This window comes from Diorhabda sublineata, chromosome 6 (genome assembly GCF_026230105.1).
Source record: "Diorhabda sublineata isolate icDioSubl1.1 chromosome 6, icDioSubl1.1, whole genome shotgun sequence".
Lineage (NCBI taxonomy): Eukaryota > Metazoa > Arthropoda > Insecta > Coleoptera > Chrysomelidae > Diorhabda > Diorhabda sublineata.
In genome coordinates this window covers 25,278,064-25,297,085 of record NC_079479.1, presented here as the reverse complement: position 1 = coordinate 25,297,085, position 19,022 = coordinate 25,278,064, and the positions used below count along the sequence as shown (strand labels likewise).

The 19,022-nt window shown below is 34.2% G+C and overlaps 1 protein-coding gene across 3 annotated transcripts in view; it reads right to left on the bottom strand.

Moving 5' to 3' along the window:
• The window catches only part of LOC130445363 (zinc finger homeobox protein 4), a 282,274-nt gene that overhangs the window by 34,954 nt on the left and 228,298 nt on the right, over window positions 1-19,022 (bottom strand). For all 3 annotated transcript variants that reach the window (XM_056780950.1, XM_056780949.1, XM_056780951.1), the window contains exon 3: window positions 4,263-6,627. In XM_056780950.1, the coding sequence (XP_056636928.1) occupies window positions 4,263-6,594 (2,332 nt within the window). In that variant the 5' untranslated portion in view covers window positions 6,595-6,627. The remainder of the gene's footprint in view (window positions 1-4,262; window positions 6,628-19,022) is intronic.

Here is a 19,022-nt window from a genome sequence, read left to right as displayed (position 1 = left end):
CGAGAAACAAATATGAATTTCTGGATTTATAGGACAAAATAACATAGTCTTCCATAGTTTTCTGCATTCTTCAAAAATTTAACTTGCTTGTATAAAATAAGATTATTGTATACTGACCACGTGTAAATATTGGACATACCTCGTTATACTTTTTGCATCATTACTTTTTTATTTCACCAAAGGTAAGTAACAAGTTTGACATTTTTGACGTAGAGTGATTAAAATATTCATATTTGTAATGTTTGAACGTATTTTACAAAAAAAATTTAACGTCACATTTGAGAAAGGAAACGTCGGAAAGTTTTATTTATTTCTCAAATATAGTTATTGTAATTTATATCGTGTGTGGACGCCGTTATTAACTTGAAATATTTTGTGCTCCAACAAAAACTCCTAATCGTTATTAGAATTTTTTAATTTTAGTCCTTCAAAAATTTAGGTTATGTACACTAAAATCCATCGAATGTATTTTAATTTTTATTTATGTTTCTCTACTAACAACAACGATATCTTTTTTTAATACACGTGACAATTTTAATTTATTTATTTATTGTTGTACATACCATGCAAGATATATTTTACCACGTGGACACTACACTATTTGTTGTTTATAAAGCAGACCACACACGTAAGAATTTATAACATCGTAAATCCCAAGTTTTTAATATTTTGTGTATAGTTTTATTCTCTTTTTGATACGATTTTGATATTTATACATTTATAATATTTGTTTTATTAGATTAAAATCCATCACTAATAAGATTATTACACAAAATACAATTTGAATGAGAAATCAGTGTACTAATTATTACGGACAAACACTTTTTTTTGCCACACGAACTTTGTGATAATTTTTATTTGTTTTCCAAAAAAACTTATTATTTTGTTTCAGTCACATCCAGTTTTTTTATGACAGATATATATTCTTTTCTGACCACATTTACGTGTTTTTGTTTGAATAATTTAATTTAGGTGACTGTTTAAGGATTGCATTTGAATAAGTTACGTTTGTTAAATTGTAAATATGTTGAGGACGTGTTCTAATAACCCGGACAGTGTGTGGAGAATCCACTTTTACATCTCAGCATCGAAAATTTACAGCATTAATTGAATAGTGCTGCTTTAGACTATTTTAGTTTTCCTGTGCTCCACCAAGATAAATCCTGGTTTCCTTAGGTTGAGCTGAACAAGAATCTAGATATTTGCCTTTTGATATACCAACGATTTGGACACAACCAAAAGATCATGTAAATGATTGTTATTTTTGTTTAATTCAAACAAAAGGCGTCTCAACCAAGTCCAAACACACTGTCCGGTACCCAAACTTGTCATCGGCCAACAGACCAATCCTACAACAGCCTCTACCAAAGCCTCCAAATCAAGCAGAAAATCAGGATTCTGTTTCTAGTCCGGAATTCTTAGTCAAACCGATAAGGTATTTCAAGAGAGTGACCCAAGTTATGAACCGTCAACATCTAAAGGACCACATTTATTGATTCAAAGCGATTCAAACGATTTAGTAGGTGATTTTAATTTGTATAAAAAACAAGCTGAGCTTATGAGGCCTAGATTAAACGACTGAAATTCTCCTAGTACGAAAATTTCTTGAATCCGACATCGTGACGATGAAATGAAACCTTATGTTCTAAACCAGATTATTTAATCTTTTGTAAGAACTTTCCCATAGTGATGAATTTATCGAATTTTATATATGATCCACTGGCGATTGTTCATCGTCTCCTCAAAAACTAGCTTGAAAGCAATGTTGCTATACAACAGAAACAAATGTCCTTCAGTGCTGGTTTGTCTTGGTTCTAATATGAAAGAGACTTAATACAACATGAAGTTCCTTCTTGAAAAAATCAAATGTAGTGTAAATTTTTGAAGATTTTGAAGTCATTGCTTTTCTGCTTGGGGAACAGCTAGAAAGTATGGCCCAAGCGTGGATCACTTACTCCAGGGCAACAGAATATTAAAAATTTTATGAAAGCTATGCCTAAAGATGGAAGAGGATTCTTATACCTGAAAGAGAAATTTCTCAAACTCGGCGAGAGAAAAATTAAAGAGGGAATGTTTGTTGGTCACAAATACGGAAACTAATGAAGGACTTTAAGGAGAGTCGAATGAACTGGAAATGTTTTGTGAATGTTTTCAAAAACTTCCTACGAAACCATAAAGCGGAAAATTACAAAGACTTAATCAATGAGCTTATAATTTCATACAAAGAGTTTGGATGTAAAATATTTTTGAAAATACATATCCTGCACTCTCATTTGAATTTGTTCCCCAAGAATTTGGGTAGCGTGAGAGACGAATGATGCGAAAGATTTCGTTAGGACATTTCCTTAATAGAAAAGCGCTATCAAGGGAGAAAAAGTCTAGGAATTCTAGCAGATTAGATACTTAAAAAGGACCTAGTAGAAGCCTAACATTGATTTATTATTCTTTGAGTGCCATAGCACATTCAAAATTTAGTGTAAGTTTTCGAGTGACAAAAAAAATTGTTGACTAGTGTTATGGTTACGAATAGAGTAAATGTTTATTTTTACAATGGTTTATAGTCATATTCTAATGGAAACCAAATTTATTTTTCACTTTCTGAGAACACCAAATTGTTAATCCTAAATCATTTCATGCGAACGTTCACATTTTCGAAATATTTTGGTTTTTTTGTACAATAAAACTACAGGAAATCACTATCTAGCATAGCAAGTACTTTTTAAAAGTTAATCGGATAGAGATGAACGTATTAGAGAGTGTATGATATAAAGGTGCCTTATTTTTAGTCTTAATGCTCGGATTTTCTTCAATTTACCTAAAAACATCGCGAAAAACAATTCATATTGAGCGATTAGGACCTCGTCATAGAATATTCAACTGTTTTTTTTTTAAATTTCACTTTTCAAACGAAATAACAATGATAACTGTCAACTTTAAATCAATTCAACATAGTGAAATTAAATCGTTTCATTTTGTTCTTGAAAATACAGTTATCTAATTAAGTGTCAAATCTTAGCGGTTGCTATATGGAATAAAAAAATAGTATTTTTGACATATGCTTGAAAATTAAGTCACCAGTGTCCTCTTTAAACGAGATTCACTCAAAAGCACAAGTAGTATCTGTTGTCTCTATTTTCCGCATGGAAAATTATGAAATTTCATACCCGTTTTTCGCCATAATCAATTTGTCGACTGATAATTAATCATATATAGTCTCACATCTATTTCCCCCTCATTTTCCACCAAACTATCATCTAAATTTTTTTTCTAATCATCTGAGCACTTGTTATTTCTAGAGAACAGCCCCAAAATATGAGAAATGCTTCAAATGAATAAGAATTTGAATTGCTTCATGGTGACGCTTAAGGTTGAACAGTAAGCCCGTGGCACAATGTTTTTTATGCTCACAGCAAGCACAAATGGTGGAATATATAAAAAAAAGTGTGCATGGCCTTCGGTGGTTCGTTCGTCAACCTTTAAAGTATTTACAGTGTTGTTTGGTTAATGGCACCACAGTTGAACAGTATAACGCACTAATTATGTAATTTGTATTAATAAAAGTATTGAACAGCAGCGGCCAAACACCCGTTTCGAAACTAACCCACCCGACATACTAATTTGAAAATAAAAGTTTGATGTTCCATGTCAATCGAATATAAACTTTCCATGTGTATTAAAAATCTATTTCTACAAATTGTATCCTTGTATAATCCCTTAATTTTATCATACATTTGTTTTCTAGGAATGTCTAGATGTAGCCAGTTGTGTTCAAGCAAGTTCTTCTTTGAGGGATCCATACAAATGAAAAAATAAATTGATAAACATGGATTGTATTGACACTTCATCCCGCGCAAGATACAATGAAGCTTCATACAAGAAACTACAGGGGTAGGTTGCGATGATAGTCTTAATTTAAAACAAATTAAAAGCTTGAAAACGTGCTGAGATTTTTCTACAGTCCTATTGATTTCTGATGACTGATTGGACATTTCCATAGCAACCTCCGATCACTGAGAAGCTTCGATTCAATCCAACCTTGAGAGGGTTGCTTCTACGAATAGAACAAGCTATAAATTTCGGCTGATTTCAGGTTTTCACCTACGAAGTTTTCCTACATAAGGTATCTCTTTCCTAATTACTACAAATGACACCAAAATATCATTAAAGGTTTGTTTGTATTTGATTGACCTTGAAAACTCAAATTAACCTTCGCGGAACATCATTATATAAATATTCTTGATTAAAAGGTAAAGATCACTTACCTGGTGTATGTTGTTGTGCTTGTTCAATAGGACCGGATACCACGTGGAAAACTTCCCCGATTTCAGGATTATTTTCTTTACCTTCCGCCCGTCTTTGGAGTTGATGTAATTGTTCCATATGAAGATGCTTTAGAGATCGTACGTGTTGTAATAGAGGTAGCCTTGTAGTAGACGAGAATCCACATAGTGAACAATGATGGACTTTTGATTGGTGAGGACCGATATTGGAACATTTTTCAACTAGATGTTTCATTAGAGCTACTCCGGCGTCGTGTCTACTAGCTGCCGCATGTAACTGCAGTTTATGTGCTGAATTAGTATAATAATCACAAGCGTTACAACGGATTTGAACTCCTCCAGGTGCTGAAGCGTATTTGAGTTTCCATTCGTTTCTCGGTCCGCCCTCTTTGACGTGATTCACGTGTTGCAGTCTCTGTAGATGCTTATCAGTCTTACAGTGGAGTTGAAAGTTTGCCTTGAGATTAGTTTTGTATGTGCATAATTTACACACGTAATGACCGGCTACAACGGCGAGAATTTCTTGTTCTCGAAGTCGCGTACGATCTAACGCCAAATGTCTTCCAAGCTCTTCCAAACTATCACTTTGAAAAACGTTACATACGCAGCATTGGTACGTTTTTTCTGGATCAGGATCCGCTGGTTCCGGTGGAGGTTCCATCGTTTCGGGATTCAAACCGAGATCTGAATGTGCTGACATATCAGCGGGTCCTGCGTGACCTGGTAATTGACCGCCGGTCATCATTTGTATAAGTAAAGCTTGATTGTAGGCCATATCTGCTAAAGCAGCTTCGGGTTTATCTCCTAAACCAGGATACATGCCGTATAAACTTTCAATGTGTTGTTGGGGATGTTGTTGATGATGTAACGCTGATAATGTTTGCATGTGTTTGACGTTTTGTTGTAGCACTAACATGTTGTGGGTATGTTTCTCAGATGTCATGTGGATTCGTAAATTACGCGCTACGTTAGTTTCGTAATTACATACGTCGCATCTGAAGCTAGGTTTAGGTTTATGGCCGCTACTAACGGGCGAATGGTGTAATGGAGAAGCTTTAGGAGGAGATTGTCGATTCTCCGAATTCGGTCCGCCTCCGTTTTGTAATTCTTGCATGTTATTCAAATGTTTATCCGATTGCATGTGTATACTAAGGTTTCCTTTGGTTGTCGTCGAGTAGTTACATACTTCGCACCTATAGGGTTTGTAACCGCAAGTGTAGGTTTCGCCCCTCGCCAATCGAGGATGAGGCTGTCCGGCTATACAATAAATACAGCTAGTTTCGGCTTCGGGGTGTTTTTCTTTCATATGAATCTCTAAAGTTTCTTGATATTTGTAATGCCAATTACATTTTGGACATTTTAGAGTTTTACAAGAGTTTCTACTGTGTACATTCGCTAATCCAGCAGGTCCTAGTCGTCCTGACGCGAGAATCATCTCACATCGCGCACATTCTACGCCAGAAGGTCGTCCTTGTAAATGCTCTGGACAAACACCTATAGTTGTACCAGTCATAAAAGCCGGCGGTGCAACAAAAGGTGGTGAAGGTGATTTACCAGGGGTGTTTCTAGATGTATTACATGACGATGGCGTTTCTGAAATAGGTGAAGGTCCTTCATTTCGATTTTGTACAGAATGAACGATATTTGAATTGTGATTTTCTTGACTTGTCGTACCGAGAGGTTCTAATAATGATACTACTGGCCTTTTATCAGCCCCGACGCACTGTAATATTGCCGAGCAGTCTGCAGCTAACACTTCGCGTTCGTTTTCTTTGAGAGTAACACCGTGCTCGGATTGTGCGTGATTTGCAAAAGACCGTGCAAAACCGAAGCTCAATTTACAAACAAAACACATTAGGATGGGTTTAACTGGCACAGAAGCAGGCCTAGGTGGCCTAGCGTCTCTTAGCGCGATCACACGATAGCTGTGTACTGCAGGTAGATCCGTAGGACGGGCGGGCTGCCTAAGTAACCTCGAAACGTACACGGCCTGAAGAGGTGGCACGATTTCAGGAACATTCGTATTATGTCCTTGAGTTTCGTTATCACTCTCGGAGTCTTCGATTATGTAAGCAGAACCATCTGGATTATAAACGATTTTACCGGCGAACTGCTCAACGTCAGAGGTGTTGATTTCCTCTTGTGACATGACTGGCGTTGGCAGTCGCGTCGGAGGTGGCGGTGGTGGAGATGCGCCCGGGGCGGCAGGTGGTGGACTCGCCTCCTGCTCTGGGCTCATGGCGTCGCTTTCACTATTCTGCCGGTCGGTGCGGCCGCCGGAACTCTGCTCAGGCGCCGCGGACAGAGTGGGCATCGCGAAGCATCACATGTTCGCTAAGAAGATGCCCTGTAAACAAAAAAAAAAAACAAAAATTAGAAACATGATTATTGATCATAAAAGTACGTAAACGGTTGAGTCATAAGATTGTTAATATCGGCATATAAATTGAGCACAGGACAAAAAAGACGGTTTCTTCCATATTTCTTTGTCAAAAGTGAAGATTTAAAGGTTGTTCAAATGTCAATAAAAGGGAAATATATTTCTTGAGAAACGTTTAGACTGAAATATCCGCCATTATCGATACTTAGATTCTATTTGACAAAGTTAGTCTTTGTACAGAGCCTGTGCACCATCTTTTATGACCGTAAAATTTAGGATAGTTGAACTCAAACGTGGCCTATCAGCTTAACTAACGACGAACATTCGGGGCGGATCATATCTTCGAAAACGTTCTGCTAGACGATCGTCGTATTAAAGTTAGAGAAATACAAGAAGCAAGATGCCGTGTTTGTATATTTTGGACCAAATGCAATCAAATTCAGATCTCATTGACGCAGGGAAATGAATAATATTTTTGCATCGATACTTAACTGCAGATTAAACCTGGCTTCACCAATACATTACAATTACAATAATTACAATACAAACAGTTTTAAAGTGATGGTAATAGCATTTAAAGGAAAATAAAGTGCCTATTCACCATATGTGACTCCTAGCGACTTTTCTTATATCCTAACCCCAAATTTCCCTTGTAGAAAAGAGATTTACATTAGACGAAGACGTCATTTGGAAAATTTAAATTTTTGAAATGAGTTTTTTCAATATAGCTGAGATAGGTTTCGAGGATTCATGAAAAAGCGCCTAAAACTAAATAAATGAAAAGCGGAAGCCTTGAAATCCCTAAGCCGCAAAGAATATAAAACTTGGAGACGAGGTGGTAGTGTATTAACCATAAAATTGGATGCGTATTGACCAGCAAGGCTCCAAATAGATGAAAATATTTCGTTAATTGCGTGTTACAATGTCCGCGAAAATTTTTTTCTGTCTGTTTTGATTTCTGGGAGAAAATACGAAAAACCTGAATTTTCAGAAAGTCTATCACTTGAATCAGGTAATCAAAAGTAATCTATTCTTCAGAAGGGAAAGTTCTTCTTGTTCTAGATGGTCGTGGCTCTCATTCCATTTCATATGAATTTGTTAATGATAATGAACGTCTACTCAGCTACACTTCTTGTGTTGTTTTTCAAAGAAGAAACACCAACAAAGACCTTACGTTGCCTGTTATACATAATAAACTGAGTAAAAAGAAACAACAAGTTGAGGTTTTGATATCAGCAACTCATTTAATAACTCAAAAAACAAACGACTTCGTGTATCTGCTGAAGAAAATTTCGATGGAAATGACAACACTTGTATTGAATGTAACGAATGTTATGACTTATGTAAAAAAAAGAAATATGACTGAAATATGATGAAAGAAATTGAGAAAAATAGGAAAAAGGGAAAATTATAATTCTTCGATAGATTGTGTACCAGTTTTATCCTACAGTGAAGAATGTTTTGATTTAGCTCCAATTAATTTTAATGGCATTAATAAATCTTAATTATTATAATAGATTGGGACCGATCTAAACGATTTAGAATTCCTTTGTCTAGAAGAATGAGATACACATTAAATATTCCGTTGTTGTTAGAGAGAACAACAATCTATGTAATTGATATCTTCGGGCGATGCAATCAAGAGCGATCTAGTGGTTAAATATTCAAGCATTTATAACACGAGCTGTTTTTCCCGAACAATATTGGCATCTGAATATTAAAATCAAAAATTATATTGTATGCACGCAAATAATGTAGAATTAAGCCGAGTTTACAGTATAACATCTTTAAGATTGCAAGTCTGTCTGACCCCAAGCTAAAATCAAACGATAACTGTCGATAATTTGCTCTATTATGCTTTTTTTTAGATCTGAACCTTTATTTATTGTCGATTATTATTAGAACCTTATGTGCTCGTTGAAATAAATTATAAATCGTAACAACCATTTTGTAATATATTAATTTAACCTTCTCTATTTTGTTTCTTAAATCAGTATGATTCTCGCCGTCATTAGCAACTAAAATGGAGCTCGTTTCTATAAAAGTTTCGTAAGAATATTGTTATATAAACAAAAAATATCAGGAAAGTATCAACAGTTTTTCACGATAGTAAAATAGTGGAGCACATAAAATATAAGTTGCGCTAAAAAGAAAAACAATTCGAGAAAAACATCGTTGCAATTCAACATTTATTTTTTGTTGCTTATACAAAACGTAATCAAGAATGATACTTAAGGCCGCTTGACATGATGCAATACAACGTGTAATGCAACACGCAATATTTTTTGACCAAAAGCACGGGCAGATGAAGTTCGACTGATTGTTTCATACTAAATCTCTCACATTATCGATTTGGTATCATTTCTATTGCGTGCAAGATGCAAGTCTAGTTACTTTTGGCGTAACAATCAACCTCCGAAAGCGAGACACAACAGATAAACCGGTGGCTCGCGCGGTAATTTTGGCTAGCTTGCGGTGACGTTCAGAGGATTGGCAGCACTGAGTGTCTGGGAGAGCTGCAGCCCATTGGTCATTGCCAGAGTTACACGTTTTTGTTTCGCAGACTGTTATTGTCACGCTTGTAGACAGAGTGAGGTTATGTTTGTGCCGTATGTGTTTAATTAAAGTGTACACGCTTAAGCTCTTTCCTTATTTGTTTTTATTGGGGCTAGTTCAAACAAAAAGTCGGAAATAAAGAAAATGTTGAGCGTCATTTCAAGACAGTCCACAGTGGAATTCAGTTCTGATAAGAGAGAAGGTGATGCAATTAAAATCTCAGCTAAATGCACAACTATCAACTTTTTTTAAAACACTAGACAAGAACATGGTAGATACCGAGGTGTCATTCCTGGTTTCCAAGGTCATCGCTTGACATAGGAAACCGTATGAAGATTGTGGGTTGATTGAAACTGCATTTTTAGAAGTTGCCGTTACATTATCTGATAACTTCAAAAATGAAGTTGTGATCATGTCTGCTATTAAATCTGTTCTTTCTGCTAATATAGTGATGCAAAGAGTTGAAACTATGAGTTCTGATTTAGTTTCACAGCTTAAAACTAATTTTAATCGTTGTAGTTATTTTTCTATACAAATTGACAAATCAACTGATATAGTTGATACAGCTCAGTTGGCTATTTTTGTAAGAATGGTATTTGAAGATTTTGAAACAAAGAAGACTTGGTAAAGGTTGTGCCGCTCACTGGGCGTAAAACTGGAAATGATATATTCTTAGCAAGCGAATGGAGCTCCCGCAATGGTAGGCGTGGAGAAAGGATTTATTACCTTATATCGTAAAGACAGACAACATTTTTGTCTTACCATTGTATCATCCACCAGCAGTTACTGTGTGGAAAGTTCTTAAGTATGATCATGCACTTCAAAGACGACTGTTCAGAGAACTAATTGAAGAGCTAGAATACCAGTAAGGTGATCTGTTGCTTCTCACCGAACTGGAAGATCCTACATGGCTACAATAACCAAGAATACGTGGAAATTTTTTCAAAATTAAAACAACAATTTGATCAACGATTCTAAGATTTTAAAAGCATATTGATTGTGGCACATAAGATTTTTCAGCTTGTGTTGTAAAACATTTTGGTGGAGATCAGGCTGAAATAGAAGTTGTTGATTTTCAGAATGACCTAAAATCCTTCTCTACCACTGAAAATGTCTGGCCTCTAGTCCCCAAAGGAAAGTATCCAATTGTGGTTGAAGTTGCATTGAGATTGAGAGCTATATTCAGTTCTACATATTTGTGTGAAGCATCTTTTTCAAGTATGAAATTCATAAAAAACAAATATAGAAACTGACTGATAAACATTTGGACAACTGCATCAGAATGGGAGCTACAACATACTCTTTAAACTTCAACAAAATAGTTGTGGGCAAAAAGAGTTCCCTCCTCTCATCGAAACGAACATTTGAACTTTTTTTCTTACACATCCTATATATTTTGATTAGTTCTAGAAATAAATGTTCGTTTGTAATGAACGGGTTTAAATTCTATTTGGTATACTTCCTTTATTTTTAATACTCAAACTCAAAAGTTTGGCGATCACTGACCTAGAGGATGTCTCTTTCCGAAGACAGAGTATCCTAGAATTTTTTTATTATTGTAGTCCTTGTTCTATGAAATCACCTGAACTTTCTTAAAGTGGCAGATTAAACAGTGAAACCACAGGAAAATTCGAGGGCTGCTATTCAAGCTTTGACGATTGTCAAATAATGCGGTATCCAGCGCGAACAAATCTTTTTAAGAGCAAGATGTTCATGCGATATTGAATATATGCTAGTAGAATCAATGCCCAAGTATGCCTTAATCTCCCAGTATGTCACATGATGATCTTGCAATATCGGTTTATGCGCAGTATCGATGTTTTCTAGCACAACTGCCGATTTTGGACAACCTTCATTTTGTAGCGAAGTACGACCACGACTGAATCCAGAAAACCAGTTAAAAATGATGCCAAAAGTTGAAGCGAGTTGATAGGCCCATTGCTGTTGGTTTAATCTACATCGAAAATCATCGCCCGAAAATGTTCGCGATTCAGAACAGACTTGACATCTTTACATCATTGTTGCCTTATGTCAAAACTTGAGTAACAACCGTGGTAGACTCGACTCATGAACTAATTAGGACCGTGAAGGAATGGGCAGAAAGAAAGCAAAGCGTTTTAGCTGAATATTGATATTTCCAAAGCTTTCTGAAGCAAAATCATGAGAAAAACCAGCATCACGTACATGGTCTGAGACAATAATCAGCTAAATTATTAGAAGAAATATTTGTATTCATACTTGAAAATGAAGAAAACAGGAAGATTAAAGAACTAGTAAGAAATAATATTGGGAAGCAAAGTTTTCAAAAACAAGAATAGAACGATGAACTAGCTATGTAATAATAAGGGTCCAATGTGAAGTAATACTAAAAAATATGTTACAGGTGGCTTCCAATTAGGAAATAAGGTTGGAGGTTCAGATTATAGACTCTAGTATTCTAGAGTCTAATAATGTTTTGGGTTCCTATTTGTTGGTACATGATGCTCATGCATCCACCGTCATTGTTATTAGATCTTACTATGGATTTGAACTGATGACACATTACGTTCAATTACAACAATATATAGGAGGTCTGAAATTTTTAGCCTTGAACATAATCTTTTTAAAACATTCTTTTTTCTTACTTTGAGTCGTTGTTTATTTATTTCCTTTGAGGGTTATACAATTTTGAGAAACTTAAATACATTACATCCTTCTCAGATGTATTCTTTGTTCCTTAGATTTTATTCTCTCAATTAGCAAAATGACTGGTTGTATATCGATGTATTCTTCTCTACGATGATTATCATAAGAAATGTCAAATGCTTGGATAATTTTGAGCACTACTGTATAATTGTAAGTTTGGAATTTTCTCCCATTATTATGAGGTCAACTATTCAATTAATCATATTAATTGTTTAAACCTGTTTTCATTTTATTTGAAACGACTAATTATTCTTATCACAATAAAAGATTAATTTGTACAGACAGGTGTTGTGTACAAGTTGAATTAAAATTTAAATTTCAAACATTTTCATCCAATTAAAGTAATTTGGCAATGATGAAGTTTTCAGGTGTCTATGTCGAATAATTACGTTCTTGGAATAGAACAGAAAGAAAGCTACTACATCAAATCAAGACTACAGCGTCAGTTTTGTAAAGAAAGAGTTTCGATTTAGAACAGAGCGAAGAGCAAGGACCATAAAGATTATTGATGAAAAAGTATGTTGTGTCCTACGAACTGGTCTCATATGGAAGCTTCTCTTCGATTTAAAGAACTATAATGGGTGATAAAACGGATGGAATAGAGTATAATTTGCTTTTATCAAAAATTTTTTTCAGCTTTTTTTTGAGCGATTGTCAAATTATACGGTATCCAACGCAAACAAATCTTTTTGACTTCCAAATGTTCATACAATATTGAATGTATGATAGCGGAATTAATGCCCAGGCAAGCCTCAATATCACGGTATGTAACATGGCGATCTTGCCATATCAGTTTACGCACAGCATCGATTTTTTTTGGCACAACAGCTGATTTTGGAAAATCTTCACAAAATTCATCCTGTAGCGAAGTGCGATCACGTCAAATGACTATTGCCGCACGAGAAACCGCAGCTCTGAAAATTTCTTTAGACGTCTGTACGAGCCATCTGCGCTAGTCTGTCCGCCATGAATTTTGTCTACGGCCGACTGACATTTTCCTTCGATCTTTCCTTCTATTATCAGACGGAGAATCTCATATCGCTCGCCTCTCATTATATGTCCTAGGTACTTCAAATTTCTCTCCTTGATTGTCCTAAGAAGTTCTTCGTGTTACCCATTTGGTGTAGTACCACTATGTTTGTCTTATCTTCCGCAGCATTCACCTGCAGGCGTCCAACTTTCGCATCCGTACAGAAGGACAGGAAAGATGTAACAGCGTCCGGAATTCCCAGGCTGAGATTGCGATTTGCCAGAAGAATCCTCATGTTGTTCAGAGCATTTGTTCAATGATCTCTCCATGGGTGGCGTTTCATTGTATTTTTGAGAATACCAATAGTGTGGTCTTGGACGTATTCATATAAAGGCCAAATTGCTTGCTATATTTCACAATAACGTCTTCTGGCCACTACCACGGTATCATCTGCGTAACGAAGATTGTTTCCATTGATCTTTATGCCCGGAGTTGTATTTTCGAGGGTTTAGAATACTGCCTTAGAGTAGAGGTTGAACAGTAGGGGAGACAATATACACTCTTGTCGCACGCCTCTTCTTATTGTTATCTCTTCTGATGTGGACCTTTCGATTTTGACTGTTGCTGTTTGATGCCAATAAAGTTGATCATTTTTTTTGGAATGACACACAGTCAGAAGCTTTTTTTGCAAACTCCTGTTGGTTTTATCGACGTCGAAAGTCATAGAAAATCATCACACGTCAAAGTCAAAAGCGATTTTTTTTTCATTTTTTGACCTAGGTTAATTTTTATAGTTTTGAAAATAACTTATTTTCAGTTTACGAATGAATTTAATCGAAAAGATCCGAGCTTTTGTCCATATCATGAGAATGTAGTGTATAAGTGGGCAGGCAGAATACATTTAATTTGTTTTGTGAGTGTCAGAGTGTAAATATTCTACAACACGAAAATACAATGAGAAAAGTATTTTTAACAGCGATTTTTAGCAACTATAGGCCATCTGGGGTTAAAATTGCGTGCGAAGTAAGTAAAAAATATATGATAAAATGATTACCGTTGAACATTTTTATAAAGAAAGCATATATTTTGACGAACAAAGCTGATCAACGAGATTTCATTGATAGTATATAATTAATAAAAAAAGAAAAAGAAGCAGCCATTTTGGACCGAAGATACGTACTTCCCAGACTAGTGGTGGATTTTTTAACTTTTGGCAATTATGAGTAATTTGTATCACATCTGTTATTAATCAAACAGACCGCGTCAAAACGACCCATAACAATTTTTGTTACTATTTAAGAAAATAATTATGTTTATCATGAGATATCGATTAAGTCGGGTCCCAGAAAGATGATTAAAAAAATTATATAGGGCCGATAAAAAATACGCAGTTATTAAATCCGTTTTTATCCTAAACGACCTACGGTTCAAAATGAATCTTTTCAAATGCCCAGAGTACTAATTTGAGAGATTTCGTCGAAAAAATTTTATAATTATGTGTAATTTTGATTATAAGTGAGGGTAAGGCGCCGCCAACAAGTTGAACAAGTCATTTTTATATACAGAGACGTGCTAACAATATTTTAATAAGGTACAATAATCTTTCAATACACCCACTTAAAAAAGTTAAAAGATAGGATCGATAATCTGTAGGAGTATTGAATGGAAAGGGAAATGAGAAGAAACTCTAGGAGAGAAAATAGAAAATGAGGATCTCGTGGAGGAACCAAGTGATAAAAAAATCTTAGAACAGATAAAAAATTTGATGGGGTTTCAACAGAAATTATCAAATATAACAGCAAAGATATACAGTAAACAATATGCGGAATGAAGAACGAATTCCTAAGAGATGCAATAATATGTACAATATTTAAGAAAGGAAATAAAAGTAAATGTGACAATTATATCAATTTTGGAAGTGGTATACAAAAATTTGGATAAAATTGTGAGAAAGAAACTCAACGAATACCATGAAAGGATAGTGGGAGAGGTTTCAATAAAGGAATAGGAATACGAATCAGAAATTTACCCTTAAGATGATCATGTTATATTTATAAATTCTAAGCAGGCTTATGACATAGTAGACGTATGTTGTCTTTAATGAACTAACATCAACAGACCAGAAGAAAAGAAGAAAGGAATTCTGAAACGCTACAGACCTATCATAAATTCTAAAAGAAAAACTTCCAGAAGCAGTTAAAATCAGAGCGCATGAAATAGAAGAAGAAGAAATATCTAGAAAGTTTCTTTAGACAGTACTCTGATCTGTTCTATTGTGGTCTCACATTAACACAGTTTTCTTTTAGATTAAGAATTTCCTTACAAGGGTTTTAACCATAAAAAAATTTCAATATTTCGTTAGATTCTTTGACATTTATCGTTATCGCGTTTATATTTCGTGACAGACACTTCAGAAATGACCTAGAATCATTAGATTTTTCGCAACTCGTCTATATTTTCGAAATTTGTAGCTGTTGGTGTATAACCCATATGCTCTACGCCTCTGGTTGGAGATACGAATCATGGTTGGTGGTGTATTCTCGTTGGTTTAATGTTGTACTTGTAATTACCATTTCCCACACCATGGTTTAATCACGGCAATAATTAGGGCCTTTTTGCTTACTTTGGTTTTTAATATACTTACAATTTTTCCCATGAATGTTCACGATTGATTTTACTTTGTTCTTTTTGTTAAATTTCTCGACACGAACCAATTTTAAGTAGGCATTCTGCAAATTATAATGGGCGCGGATGGATTTAAAATCATTTTCATGATTACGTATATACAAAGATACATATAGTTTAGTCGGAGTAATTTGTGAAGAATACATTTACATGGATACAAGTAACACAATATTCATTTCTACTATAGTACTAATATAGTACTAAATTTCTTTAATTTCTTATTTCTTAGATCTTTTGATATATTAACGCATCTAAATGTTTTTGATTTTAGGTCTCTTCCGTTTTAAAATTATATTTTTTTCATTATTTTTCAAAAGAAAGATGAAAATTGACATTTTGACATTTCTTCAAGCCTTTATCAAACTATGATATTGACACTGACAATTTGCCTATTTATATTGATTAATAGATCATCTTCATCATAAATATCAAAATAAGAATAAAATCAAACTAGAACTTTGTTCTTATAAGAAAAATAATATTTTTTCCTTAGTCCTTATATGACAAATATGTAGCAGTTATCAATTAAATTATTTATAGTTTAATTAGAAATTACAAAATAGAGCTATTAATTTTACTTAAATTCTTTAGGTCTTTTTCATGATTCATAGTTTTTTCGTTCTTATGAATGTGAACCATTACTAAAAATTCTCTTTTTCGTGTATTAGATTCCGTTTCAAGAATTTTTGAATATTTATAATTGAATTTATGTTTATATTAATTATTATTGATGACCTCTTAGTCTATTTTATAAATACTGAGATGTCTGTCCTATGTAGATAGAGTCACAATTAGTACAAGGCACTTAATATATAATATTACTTCTTTTTTTTTGGTGTTTTAGATTTTAATTTAGTGAAATATTTGGATAAAGTATTATGTCCTTTATGACTTATACTAATATCATACTTATTAAAATAATTTGATAATTGTTGGGAAAGTCCTTGTACATTTATGGTCAGGAAAAATGTTTATGTTTTAATGTTTCGCTTCTATTTTATTTTTTAATTGATGGTAGTATCTGTTAATCTTTTTCTTAAATATTATATTTTATTAGCAACTAAAAAGAGTTGATTCTAGTAACGTTTGTGACAAAAATTTTTGATAAATTTTGTAGTGCAATTTTATGAATATAAATACTTAAAGGACCATTTTTTTCAATTGCGTTGCATTATATGCGGAATAGGTTTTGACTGATGGTCATGTGAAAAACTCGAGATCGACAAGCCGAATGCGAACATCGAGCACACGTGAGTCGAGCGCACGGTAGTTCAAGCGCACATTTCCAGGTATAAAATATAAAATATTCCCTGTATTTACCTTGAAATGCTTATTACCTTAACCGAAAGAACAAAAATTATTGAAGAGTTAACAAAGAGTTAATACCAGCGTAAAAAATACCAAAAATGTACTCGTTCTTAGAAAAAATAAATTTTTCTTCCAATTTTTGCTGAATATTTTATATAATATTGATCATTTTTGAAAATCTTAGATGTTGCTGATGGTGTTTCGTTTTTTCATAATAATAATAATTAATCAAAAGTTCGTATGTTTGCCCATCTCTAGGACTCACTTCGACAGTTCTAAATGTGCCAGTGCGCTCGATGCACGTGTGTGCTGCTCGCACCCCACCGACGAGCGAACCATCGTGTTGATAAGAAAGAAAGAGATTTGTTGGATGAGGATGAGTGGAAGGTTCATTGGAGGGTGATTATGGCTGCTTCAGGATGAAAAAAGAAAAGAACAAAACAAAATGAACGACCGTACGTGGCCCGAAGAAAAAAAAGTAAAGTTCTAGCCTAAAAATAACGGTTCTCTCCAGTGTTGCGATATATTTGTGATTTTTTGTTTTTTTCTTAATTTTTTCTCAACTTTTGTGTTTTTTGCTTGATTTTTTGTTTATTTTTAATAGGAGACCTGGTAATTGGGGGCGGGTGGGTACAGCTGGAGCTACATTATTTCATGTCGTCGTCCGTGTTATTTAGATGGTCAACCGGTGCACAAGGTTACAAGAAAACCGAAGAAAATTTGCGACACCAACGATTCGATGTTCATAATTTCTTTTTGCACATTCCACCAATCTTTTCAAATGGGAATGGGAAGTTTCAAATGGGAAGTTTTAGGCCGCCTATCTTTTGGAAAGTTTGAACATGGTATTCGTTATTCACATTCACTTATTTTTTTATAAATTGTACGCCGTAACTAAGTTAAAATTTGACAAAATTTAAGTGTCATCTTAAAATCTGTGTTTTCTATGGCAACTAGATTCGAAGTTAGTTGGAATTAAATTGTAATGTATATTTGTACAACTTGGGAATGTCAAAATCATATAATAATCCTTTGAAAGCACTTGAAATCATAATTATCGTAACATTTATATTGAAAATTGGTCGTAAAAGAACTTGAGTTGATTTATACAACATCTGTCTACACTCGTAGTGAATTTCATAGTATTTCCTCATTTCTTTAGTTATTATATAACGTAATTTGCATAATAATATCAATTATGTCAGGATTATATTTGTATTAAAAATCATCCATTTTATCAATGAAAGTTTGTTGTAACGCTACAATATTTAGCACGAATTAAGCTAAGAGAAATAACTACATCTCCACTTGATTTGTTCAAGTAAATATTGGTTAATAGATTTGTTCTAAATTAAGTATTACATTCCCGATCTCATTTATCCGAGAATATCATTCATTGTTGACGAATCATATTCCCCCATAGATTCCTCCATAGATCCATCAGGTTTATGTCCTAGGAACACTATAGCTATTCTAATAGTTCGAAATTCAAAGTTTCGAATAAAGCCAATGACTCTGTACTGGTGTGAATTGATGTGTTATCTTTTTGGAGCCGAACTTCGATTTGATCTATACTAAACACAGATGAACATATAATAGACGAGCTTATAATACTTTATGAATAAAAAACTGAGACAAGGGGAAAAAAGAAAATACCACACACAAAGAAAAATAATGAGAAGAAATAGGAGTTCTGAGTCCAGCGAAGATTAGAATGAAGAAGAACATCAATACAATCGAAATATATTACAAAATATAAGTGGAGAAGATGTTGCTACTTAAGTTTTGAGATAAACAAATAAAAACCAATATTTATAATTGGATATGGCTTCATTGTTTTTCAAAATCTTTTGCATGTGTTTGAACCAATTGTCGAAGCAGGTATCTCCAAAACATATAATTTGAGCTCATCAACCGACTCTTCAGGTGTAGAAATAGGTGTTGAAATTGCAATTTATTTATGATATGCGGGAATAAGGAGTAATCATTGGGTGCCAAACAAGGACTGTGCGGCGGATGCTAAATCAATTCGATATTTTGACCGTTCAAAAACTGATGTGCGAGAGCTCTCATTGTCGTGGTGGAGAATGATTCCTCTTCTGCGATTGATTTCCCTGTTTTTTTTTTCGAATACTTCTAGCAAACAAATGCTGGTATA